We start from the raw sequence: 13,310 nt of genomic DNA, 5'->3' as shown, positions 1-13,310 counted from the left end.
CAGAATATGCGGTGATTGTTTGTGATATTTAAATTTTTTTAACACATTGACCGCCAACTAGGAGATAACTGTAGATTGCGTAGAGGACCTTTCTTTCATGTGTTAACAATCCAGACAGCACTGCATTTATATGATGCAGTGGCCTATGCACTATTGGGGTGCGGATAAGGGTTTGATTTTAATTTTTTACTTTGAAAAAAGTCTGCGTAACACTGCCGTAATGGCGCCGTCAAAAAAACCCGTGAAATAAAACATGGAAAATTTTGATTTTGATAAAACATATTTACTGGTCTTAATATTTTTTAAATTCAAGTAAATATGTTGCTTGTAGCATTGAACATGTTTAAAAATTTAATAATGTATAAAATAAAAAAAACACTCAGATACAGTTTTGTTCGCTAAAATTCACTGCTTGAAAATGCTAAGTTTGAAAATGCCATAACAAGGCCAAAACAACTGGTTTTATGTGTTTTTCAACAATAAAACACAATTTAGTAGACTCAAAAAATCAGTGTTTCATTTTAACATTTAACATTTACCACTCTGTAGGCCAGACATTCTGTCCCGTATGATTCTAGTAGGCAGCTCCGTGGGCCACAATGTCTGGCCCACAGCAGGTATAACTTTAATCACTGATTTCTCTATCACCCGAGTATATTCTACCAAAAAATATTTCGGATAAATACAGTTAATTTTAATTAACATGGTCATACGAATTGCCAGACAGAGTGTCCCGAAATATTTATTTTAATGGTAGAAAAACGTCGCATTTTTTTGATCAGATTAGCTGATCAGTTATGAGAAAAAATGGTCAGAGTGGAAAGGGTTAATATATAAATTAAAATATCAGACACCGCAAATTAAGGTAACACATTCCTCATACATATGTAGTAGAGTGTGAATAAACTATGTTAGTTTTTTTTTTGTTTTTATGAGTAGACTGTCCTCCTCAACCAATCTTCGAGCGTGAAGGTCGCCTTGCCGGGCGATCTCGCGTCCACGCTTCCGTGAAAACTATCTGCAAATTCAAAAGTCAAACAGAAAAAAGACATTAGTCGATTGCAATGGTTCTTCTTTCGTAAGGAAACCCTGATCTATGTTTTTTTTTTATCCACAAGAATTTTCCTAACTAAAAGACATTAAGACTATACGGTTAGTAATAAATGAGCGATGTAAGAATTATATTACATTAGAACAGTGTTACAATAGTTTAGAGACTAGAAGGAATGTGTATTTAATTACGCATTTTTATCCATTGTTGCGCGGTATGATCGATAATCCTGAAATTATCCGGAACTTTGGTCTGTATGTTCCCGATAGTTACCTAAGACAGCGTCGGCATAGATTGTTTCACATTCCTATACACAGGACCAACCTGCCGATGGTTATGCCTGTAGGAAGAGCTACCGCTATGTTGAACAATATCACATTGGATATTGACCTGTTCCATGTGTCCGAAGGAGTTTTCCAAAGCAGGATTCCTCTACACCTTTAAGTCTTATTGCTTACTTTTAATATATACGCCTTGAATATTGTTTGTTATGTATATATATATATATATATATATTTTTTTTTTATTGAATAAATTGAATTGAATTGAATTGTTCCAGAAAGTTTTTCTACTCAAGGTACATCTACCAAATAAAGAAATTTCTGAGGTGCATATTTACCATATTATGGTAACATATTTAACATATTATGTTTAATGATGATATAAACAGAATGTCAGAAGACAGACTTCCACGTGTCGCCCTCCAAGGTAACCCTGAAGGACGCAGACCCCCAGGCAGACCTCCGAAAAGATGGAAAGACAGCTGGGAGTCAAGTCTTTGTTGACTCCCAGCAGCGAGACACAAACAGATCCCTAGGATCTACAAAAAGAAGAAGATGGTTAATGCGAAATGTGAGCCTACTCAACTAAGCACAGGCAATCAAAATTTGGAGCAATTGTGTTATTTTCACAAAACTAGAAGTTTTTCCCGCGGCACACCAACTAATCGCCACGGTACACTAGTGTACTGCGGCACACACGCGGGGGAACTATGCATTAGAATGTGCCGTTGAAGGTTGCATTATACCTTTAATTATATAAGATATTGATCGTTTACAGAGTATTGCATCTGGCCTTTAGCATTATGGATTGAACATTGAACTCCCCATTTACACGTTAGTACTTTCCACGTGATATCGTTATAAAAAAGTGCAATGAAATAAATATTTTCTACGGTTAATGAAAGTAAAACTTGTCATGTTTGGAAACATAACAAAAAACAAATGTTCTGATAAAAATACAATTCTTACATGACCATTTTCGAAATTACGATACAGATAAATCGTAAGACGATATTTGCGTGATGTTAAAAAATGCAAATAGCGTCTTACGAAATGTGGGATTTTTAGAAAATTTCCATACTGACCGCCGCGCACTTTTAAATTATCCATTATACAAATTTAACAACAGTTGAACGTCTTTTCAAAATCTCAGTACATATTGAAAAAGTTAATTTTTAATAAAAAATTTACTCAGTAAACATTGCTAATTCAAAAAATCTATTGCGACACATGTATCCTTCCATTCCGCATCATTTTCAATCACCGAAAATGATGCGGACAATAGTAAACATGATTTCTATCAAAATGATTGATGTTTTGATAATTTATTTATATATATATATATATATATATATATATATATATATATATATATATATATATATATATATATATATATATATATATATATATATATATATATATATATATATATATATATATATATATATATATATATATATATATATATATATATATATATATATATATATAATATATATATATATATATATATATATATATATATATATATATATATATATATATATATATATATATATATATATATATATATATATATATATATATATATACATATATATATACATATATATATACATATATATATACATATATATATACATATATATATACATATATATATATATATATATATATATATATATATATATATATATATATATATATATATATATATATATATATATATATATATATATATATATATATATATATATATATATATATATATATATATATATATATATATATATATATATATATATATATATATATATATATATATATATATTGTGTTTTAAACATGTTTTGATATAAATCATGTCATAAATCACGTTTTGTACCGGCCGTACATGTACGGCCATACTCCCGGACTGGCTAAGGATGATGGTTATCAGATCAATCAGCGGATAATTTCTACTGTCAATCAGTGCGGAGAGTTCAGTATGGACATTTTCCGGATTGATTAGTACCACACGGGTGTGTAGGTGAGTGAGAAATGGGGAGAGGGAGTAGGGCGTGTATACTTCAGTGGCGGTTCAGTGGGCGGGCGGCTGCCGGCGCGGAGGTCAGGAGTCCCACAAGGGCATGTCCCTCTCCAGGTTCTCCAGCGGCTCGTTCTTGGCTAAACGTGATATTCATTAATAGACACGGGCCTCGTGTGATATTCCAAGGTCAAACGGCGCGTCTGGTGATGCCTATCCTGTCCTAACGTGGAAATTGGCAATGCTCATTCTACTGTAATCCGGTATTTTGAAATATTTTTTCTACTGTATTTTGAAATATTCATTCTACCGTATTTTGAAATATTCGTTCTACTGTATTTTGAAATATTCGTTCTACTGTAACACAGTATGTATCTTGATATACTTGTAATACACTAACATGGTATCTGGTGATGTTTATCATTATAAAATGGTATCTGTTATAACACGGTATCTGTTATATCACTATTATAACATTGTATCTGTTATATGTATTATGGTTTCTTTTATATCACAGTATAAGAAGGTATCTGGTGGTGTTCATTCTGTCCTAACGTGGCATTTGGCAATGCTCATTCTATTGCGGCTTGGTGTTTCAAATTTAGATTCTACTGTAATATGGTATTTTGAAATATTCATTCTACTGTAATATGGTATTTTGAAATATTCATTCTACTGTAATATGGTATTTCGGAAAATTCATTCTACTGCAACATGGCATCTTGAAATACCCGTAACACACTAACATGACATCTAGTGATGTTTGTTCTGTCCTAACATTGCATTTAGCAATACTCATTCTGTTGTAGCATGATATTCGGAATTTCGATTCTACTGTAACATTGTGCTGTACTCTTAACACAGTAACATGGCATCTTGCGATAGCATTAATAAAGGCTACGTAAGTTTATATTTGTAGGACTTATATAGCCTTGACTGCGGCGGTGGCGTAGCTAGGTAGACACTAGACTGTGAAACTGGTGTTGCAAGTTTCATCAATTTCGATTTATTTTTTAATGATGCATCTTCTTATATCTTCCTTTCCCATCCTTCTTTCCATCTAACTGTTTGCAGTTGGATTGTAAGCATAGTATTAACGCTCAGTATATTTAAAAAAATCATGATGTATAGTTTCATAAATAAGCACATGTTTATGAGTAATATTCATGAAAGTGCACTCTTCACATGTAGTATTCATAATTATACAGAGGCACACATGAATATGGACATGTTCACCTGTAATATTCGTGAATAAGAACTTACTTACATGAAATATTAATGAATATGCACATGTTCACCTGTAATGTTCATAAATATGCACATGTTCGCCTGTAATGTTCATGAATATGCACATGTTTGCCTGTAATGTTCATGAATATGCACATGTTCGCCTGTAATGTTCATGAATATGCACATGTTCGCCTGTAATGTTCATGAATAAGCACATGTTCACATGTAATATTCATGATTAAGCACACGTTCACATGTAATAATAATGTATATGCACATGTTTACGCGTAATATTCATGAATACATACATTTTCACATACAATATTCACAACAAAACAACAGGACTGGGATTGCATAAAGGAATCAATACTTTAACCATAAAGTGTAGATAAATTTTACTTTACTTCTGGACATTTAATTATATTTTGGCATTTTAAACCATTTGTTGATCCGCATTGTCAGCAAGTTCAAATTACCAAAAATAAAACATGAATATATTCTTCTTTTATAATATTACCAAATAGTTAAAACATAGCACATTAATTTCCATATGGAATCGATGCCAAGGAAAGATTTTCATTCATTGAATATGGTCTCTAGTATATTTTTATTCTTCATTTGCATTTATGATTTGTAAGATTTCAAATCCAGCAGGGAATCGAACCGAGCATCTCAAAACTGAGGATTGTCCTAAAGTTTATTCTCACTAAAATTTCATTTGAGATCATTTGGCTGGATATTCTTAGTACTAATTTGATTTCTCACTATAGGAAAATGGTAAATTTAGATGTAAACAGCGAGTATGGATCGTTACTGACCTATCATTGTTTTGAGGCGGACGGCGCACATCATAAAGTCATCGAATGCAATGTATCCGTCCCTTGAACCGTATCTGAAATTAGAAAGATAAAAATACCGATATTAATACTTTTGTTATTTTAAAAATTAAGTACTTGTATGATACCACTTGTTTTATGCATCACCGTCAATTACACTGGCCAACAATTTACAACTTTTATTGTGTAACTGGCATGACAATACCTGATCTTTATGCACTTTGCATAGCTGAATTCAAAAACGAAAGCAAAAAAATGTAGCACGTCAGATTTTTTATTTTTTTTATGGATATTTTGAATTCTGATATTGACTAAACTTAATCTTATTATTTATGTATAAATATATATATATATATATATATATATATATATATATATATATATATATATATATAAAACCCTTATCCGAACCCAAATGGTGCATAGGGCACTGTGTCATATAAACGCAGTGTTATCTTGATTGTTTATACATGAAGGAAAGGTGATCAGCCCTCCGCTTCAGGTACCAGTCCATGGTAATTTTGAATAAATATTACAGTGAAAAAATCACTAATATTTATTTTACCCCCCTTGGGAATCGAACCCGGGACCTCCAGAACGGTAGCCGAGCGTGCTGACCATTACAGTACGGAGGCGGACTGTGGCAGACTATATATAAATATGTATAAACATATAATGCTATCGTATTCAATATTAATAAGTTAATATATCGCTCACTCCTTTCAAGAACGTCATAAATCAAAAAACTTGATTTTCCAGGAGAATGTTTTTGAAGTTTCAAAATATAATACAATGTATTAAAAATAAATGTCAAGCCACTTATTGAACTTTTTACTGTGCAACAGATCTTTTTAGGTAAAACCTGAAGGTTCTTTCTCCATTTGAATAATATTTATTTTATTAAAAAAATTAGTTAAACAATACCTTTTCTGAAAAATGCAAGAACAATACTTTCTGCCCTGTAGCGGGTAAATATCAAGTTTAAAATATGCCGCTTTTGCTGGGATACAGTACATTTTATGGGCATTCCGAAAACATACACAACTGAAAATTGACATTTTTTGATTTATGACGTTCTTGAAAGGAGTGAGCGATATTTCCACTGTTACTCCATAATTATCAATACTTTTTTTGAATCCCTTAGACCTTAGACTAAAGCATGTCTAGATACCAACCACTATTACGGTTTCAACGTATGGGGTCCATACAAACAATAATATGGCTGTAACATCAAAACTTGACGTGATACAAGCTTGTCACCATATAGACTTTGAATAAGAACGATTTACGTAGTCCAAATCAGTCATCAAAATTTGAGTTACAAAATCATTTTTGCCCAGTGTTGTTACTGAATAAAAAACTGGAATCGCCCTTTGGTACGATTCGTAAACATGCGCTCTATCCTCCACTAGAAATACGCACCAAGTTTTCATCGCAAAATAATTATTATATTCATGATTTTTGCACTGCCCATGCGTACTCATTTGAAAACCAAATAAAAAAAATCATTTACAACATTTTGAGTGTGTCCAAATACTTGTTCACAAAATCTGGACTATCTCCAATTACAGGAGTTATTTTCATATTATTCTTTGACATCTCATCAAAGATGAAGAAGAATATGGAAGTCTGGGCATTTACGGGGCTGACGACCGTCATAGGCTGGTTTAAGTGATCACTTTACACACGTGTAACATTCACCAATTCTACCCATTATTGACAACCACACTACTCAAATTCTTGGAAGTTCTATATATATGAACCAATTTAGAAACCTTGTTCTTGAATCACTAGAACTTCACTAGAGACATCTATTGAAGTATCTGTATTTGGACACACTCAAAATGTTGTAAATAAATTATCTGGTCAAATTATATATATATATATTTTTTTTGGATTTACCTACCGTCCAAGTGACTCTGAAATCTAGCTACGGCTTATGCAACACCGTTTATCATGTCCCTACTCAGGCTTCAACTTTAAAAGTTTCATAGCCTATGCCTACTTGTGAGTGGATTTACTCTTTATGTTTAAAGTTACTATAATTTCATGTAATTCATGAGTGAAAATTCTAGGCAAATGGTATTTTCTGGCGTTTCTCATGTGTGTGATTATAATCCAGGATTTGGACCTCACATACTAATATGTATAAGAGTTTCTGCTTAATAAAAAACTTCTTTACATCTCACCAATAGATGTCTCTAGTGAAGTTCTAGTGATTCAAGAACAAGGTTTCTAAATTGGTTCATATATATAGAACTTCCGAGAATTTGAGTAGTGTGGTTGTCAATAATGGGTAGAATTGGTGAATGTTACACGTGTGTAAAGTGATCACTTAAACCAGCCTATGACGGTCGTCAGCCCCGTAAATGCCCAGACTTCCATATTCTTCTTCATCTTTGATGAGATGTCAAAAAATAATATAAAAAAATCATCACAACTTAATTCTTCCCGCGATGTGCAGACTTGGCGAGATGGATGGTGAGGTGGTTACCTGTGAGCCAGGATGTTGAGGATGTGGTTGTTGAGGGTGTAGCCTGACGAGTGGAGGGCTTCGCGGAGGCTGGACGACGGGATCCGTCCGCTGCCTTGAGGATCGTACAACCTGAATACGGCCTGCCAACACAACAACAAAACGTTATAGCTACATATCTATGCAGGGCTTTTTTTAAACAATAAATATTCGTTACAATACTTACTTACTTATAGCCCTTATACGCAATTAATGGTGCATAGGGCACTGCATCGAATTGACGCAGTGTTATCTTGATCATTACTTACATGAAGGCAAGGTGATCACTCTTGCGCTTCAGGAACCAGTCCATATTAAATAAATATTACAGTGTAGAATCACTAATATTTATTTTCACCCCCCTGGGAATCTAACCCGGGACCTCCAGCACGGTAGCTAAACATGCTGACCATTACACCACGGAGGCGGACTACATTTTGTTACTATTTTTCATCTAATGTTTAGAGTAAGATACTATAGAACATTTATTATTATTTAAAATGAAAAAAGTCACGCAACAAAGGGTCAAAATGGAGTTCTACAAATAAAACGCCAAATTTATAAATATATAGGATTTTGGTAGTCAAAGGGATAAAAAATTTACTTAAAACACTGACCTTCCACTTTCGAATGTCCACCCAGAGAGACTTGAACTCCTCGAATCCCAACTTCCCGGAGCCGTCTGCGTCCAGCATGGCCACCATGGACCGGCACACATCCTTGGAGAATCCCTGACCGCGAGTTTCTACAAAAACAACGCGAAAAATTAACGCAAATTAACGACTCCCTAAATTCAAGAGAGAGTGAAAAACGACGTGCCGAAAATACAAGCAAAAATACATGTTGATAAAAAAATTATGCGTACTGTCAAAAAGCTCATTTATTATACATATCAAAAATATCTTGGTATTTTTTATGAAAGTCCATATCACTCTAAAGAAGGGTTAACAGTCGATAAAAAATACATCTAAATAAAGCATGTGTCGGGTTGTGGTACCGTGGTTAGTGTCGCAGACTCTCAAGTCAGAGTTTCTCGGTTCGAATCCACTCTACCACAATTTGATACCTATTTCTTATAATGAGCCGCTTAGGCTCACAGAAATAGTATGAAATTGAAATATTTGTAAAAATAATAAAAACACAAATCGCTCACTCCATCATAAATCAAAAATCGACAATTTTGAGTTGTGCATGTTTTCGGAATGCCCAGATAATGTACTATATCCCAGCAAAAGCGGCATATTTTTAACATAATATTTACCCGCTGCAGGGCAGAAAGTGTTGTTTTTGCATTTTGAAGAAAATGTATTATTTAATAATTTTTTTAAAATATACTACATATTTTTCAAATGGAGAAAAAACCATCAGGTTTTACCTAAAAAGATCTGTTGCGCAGTAAAAAGTTTAAAGAGTGGCTTGATATTTATTTTTAATACATTGTATTATATTTTTAAACTTTAAAAACGTTGTCCTGAAAAATCAAGATTTTTGATTTATGATGTTCTTGAAAGGAGTGAGCGAAATGTTTCTCTTTTTATTAAAATTAAAAAATTAAATTAAAAATTGAAGATTTACAATAAAAAACAGCAATGAGGAAATGAAGAGAAAAATTCGTGAGAGATTTGATGCATTTCTGATGGATTACGTACGGAAAATACAAACACAATATAAGGCAATCCAAGAGGATAATAATATTTTTGATTTAAGTTTTACTTGGTCCACCTCCGTAGTGTAATGGTCAGCACGCTCGGCTACCGTTCTGGAGGTCCCGGGTTCGATTCCCAAGGGGTGTACAATAAATATAAGTGATTTTTTCACTGTAATATTTATTCAATATTACCCTGGACTGGTACCTGAAGCGGAGGGCTGTTCACCTTTCCTTCATGAGTAAAACGATCAAGATAACACTGCATTTTTATGACGCAGTGCCCTATGCACCATTGGGGTGCGGATAAAGGTTTTATTATTATTTATTATTAAGTTTTACTTGGTAAATACCACTATTTCTTATAATTTGTTGTGACGCGTGTTTCAATGCATTCCGTATAATTTTCAAATACCGTACGATGTTCAAAAATGATGCTGAATACATGGAAACACGTGCCACAATAGATTTGAAGAAATAGTGATAATTACCGAGTAAAACTTAAATAAAAATATTTATATTTGTCTTGGATCACCTTATATCGCATATTTATTATTGCTTATGGAGGGTAAAGCAAAAATTAAAAATGGGTAGATATTAGCACAGAGTGACTGCTGAATCAATTAAAGAAATATTACAGGTATAAGGTATTCCAAGAGAAAAATTATGGAATTGAATTCAACTATGAATAAAGACACAATTTTTATATTGTTTTTATATGAATACACAAATTTGATGTAGGTTTTTTTTTCTTCATAATAAGTAAGATAATTTTGTAGAATTTAGTTGAGTTGTTTTGATCTTGTAATGCCTGAATGTTTTAAAAAAAAATCATATATATATATATATATATATATATATATATATATATATATATATATATATATATATATATATATATATATATATATATATATATATAACATGCGGGAAATTGCTAGTTACGATATGAAACAATGGATAGATAAATATCAAAAATAAAAATATAATTAACATAATCTATCCGAAGCGACTTGTCTGCGATTAAAAGCGAAAAAAAATACAGGCAAAATCAAAACCCTCTTCATCTGCACCCAGCGGTGCATAGGGCACTGCATACTATGTGTACACACTACTGTGATTTGATTTTCAACTATGATCAGACTTGTACTGCAGGTACCAGTCTAGAGTTATATTCAAAAATAATATTATGGTAACAAAAACCATCAATAATTGAATATTTTTGGCTGATACTAAAAAGCACATTTTGTAAAGCTTTATAGAATGAAAGTCATACTTTGTTTTTAACCACTTTTGTAAGTGTTTAGTAATGATAAAAGTGGTTAAAAACAAAGATTGTGTTATATGTTTAAAAATATCAATATTATTTATTGTAACTCTCCTTGGAATTGAACCTGTGACATACAAATGCGCTAACCACTATACAACAAAGTAGCACAGTGTGTATATGTAATATATTTGTTTTTTGCATAAAATAGATTGAAAAAGTCAAAGTACTAGGTTAGTGCTTTTAAAAAACACATGATAATCAACACATACATTTTATTTAATTATTTATCTACCCATATATATGAAAAAATAAGCTAAATTATCTAAATTATTACCAGTTTCACCAACACCATCATACAATACAACACACATACGAGGGTGCTACATGCAAAATTAGAAATCTCCACTTAAATAGTTACCGAGATATTAACAAAATAATAAAAAATAAAAAAAATTATTTTGTTGAAATTTGAAGGTTTGAACAGCATTTATTATTTCAAGATATATAGATTCTCACGGATAACTTTATTTTGGCATTGATAAATTATTTTGTTTTGGTGGATAATTCCAAGTTTCTTTCTAACACCCTCGTATACAATTTTAAAATATGTCAAAGTTATTTTTTATTTAAAAAAAATTCCATATATAAATCATCATTTTATATTACCATAAATTATTTTATTATTTATTTATTACATTATTAAATAAATTTAAAAAAAAAACCTTGACATATTTTATTTTATTTTAAATTCAGTAAAATTAATTCCTACCTACTGGGAGAACTTGTGGATTTAAATAAAAGAAAAATAAATACAACTTAAAAATATGTTTTTTTTTTAAACTTATAATTAATTTTAAAATGGGGGAAACTAAATACCTAGAATAAAAACATATTTGCATAATTCAATAAAAAAACACAGTTAACCCTTTGGACGCGTAAATCAACTATAGTCCATGGCTTTTACAAGCCTTTTAAGTAAACAAATAATAGGAAATAAAATGAATTTCATAGAATGCTTTATTTTGTATGGAAAATTTGCATTTTTCAAATCGATTATTTTTTGCTTAACGCGTTCAAAGGGTTAAATAATTTCAAAATAAATAAACATTTTTGACAGCTTTTGAATTTTTTGTTATTTTTCGAAATGTTGATATTTTTCATTTGTATTTTCGGCGCAGTGTAAAAAGATGATTAGGAAAGTAATTGTTTTAAAAAAAGGGTTATTTTGACGTTGTTAATAATGTTATTTTTATATTCTTAATGGTAATGTAGCATCCATCACTTTTTATAACCACTCCTATCAAAATACAGTCCATGTGTACCTTTCTGATGGTCATTCATGATCACTGGTCATTCATAATTATAAGTCATTAATGATTATTGGTCTTTCGTGATTATTGGTCATTAATGATCACTGGCCATTCATAAATCGTTCATGATTATTGCTCATTCGTGACTATTAGTCATTCATGATCACTGGTCATTCATGATTATATGTCATTAATGATTATTTGTCTTTCCTGATTATTGGACATCCATGATCACTGGCCATTCATAAATCGTTCATGATTATTGTTCATTCGTGACTATTAGTCATTCATGATCACTGGTCATTCATGATTATAAGTCATTAATGATTATTTGTCTTTCCTGATTATTGGACATCCATGATCACTGGCCATTCATAAATCGTTCATGATTATTGTTCATTCGTGACTATTAGTCATTCATGATCACTGGTCATTCATGATTATAAGTCATTAATGATTATTGGTCTTTCGTGATTATTGGACATCCATGATCACTGGCCATTCATAAATCGTTCATGATTATTGCTCATTCGTGACTATTAGTCATTCATGATCACTGGTCATTCATGATTATAAGTCATAAATGATTATTGGTCTTTCGTGATTATTGGTCATTCATGATGATTGGCCATTCATAAATCATTCATGATTATAGCTCATTCATGAATATTAGTCATTCATGATCACTGGTCATTCATGATTATAAGTCATTAATGATTATTGGTCTTTCGTGATTATTGGTCATTCATGATCATTGGCCATTCGTAAATTTTCATGGTTATAGCTCATTCATGACTATTAGTCATTCATGATCACTGGTCATTCATGATTATAAGTCATTCATGACTATTAGTCATTCATGATCACTGGTCATTCACAATTGTAGAATATACTTCAAAAGGAATATCTACCATAATACTAGACTGTGATGGTATTAACCATTTTAAAATTAGTAAAATTATATTAATTTATATATTTCAACTTCAATCTTTCGTTCATCGTTTTGAAACCAACATACCATTTTGAAAAATCAGATTTTGAGAAGACAGTAATTAACAGGAGTTTTTGAAAACCCAATGACAGCCACAAATATTGTTGTAAGTTAAGTCACTGTACCCAATAGTAAGAGTTCTCTCAGCCGAGTCACA

The 13,310-nt window shown here is 31.4% G+C and overlaps 1 protein-coding gene across 50 annotated transcripts in view; it reads right to left on the bottom strand.

Moving 5' to 3' along the window:
• Window positions 1–261: 261 nt before the first annotated feature.
• Window positions 262–13,310, bottom strand: part of CalpA (calpain A) — an 86,174-nt gene continuing 73,125 nt past the window's right edge. For 29 of the 50 annotated variants that reach the window (XM_088270529.1, XM_088270560.1, XM_088270530.1 and 26 more), the window contains 4 exons: window positions 8,555–8,682; window positions 7,920–8,041; window positions 5,408–5,481; window positions 262–1,018 (listed from right to left, as the gene is read on the bottom strand). In XM_088270529.1, the coding sequence (XP_088126655.1) occupies window positions 930–1,018; window positions 5,408–5,481; window positions 7,920–8,041; window positions 8,555–8,682 (413 nt within the window). In that variant the 3' untranslated portion in view covers window positions 262–929. Of the gene's footprint in view, window positions 1,019–3,401; window positions 3,500–5,407; window positions 5,482–7,919; window positions 8,042–8,554; window positions 8,683–13,310 lie in introns of all 50 variants that reach the window. The other 21 variants (XM_088270536.1, XM_088270541.1, XM_088270542.1 and 18 more) reach the window with 2 other exon arrangements.

The sequence above is a fragment of the Brachycentrus maculatus genome, unplaced genomic scaffold, assembly GCF_059751285.1.
Source record: "Brachycentrus maculatus isolate JH-2025_06_01 unplaced genomic scaffold, ASM5975128v1 h1tg000387l, whole genome shotgun sequence".
NCBI lineage: Eukaryota > Metazoa > Arthropoda > Insecta > Trichoptera > Brachycentridae > Brachycentrus > Brachycentrus maculatus.
The sequence above is the reverse complement of the archived record's forward strand: the minus strand, read 5'-3'. Positions and strand labels throughout refer to the sequence as shown.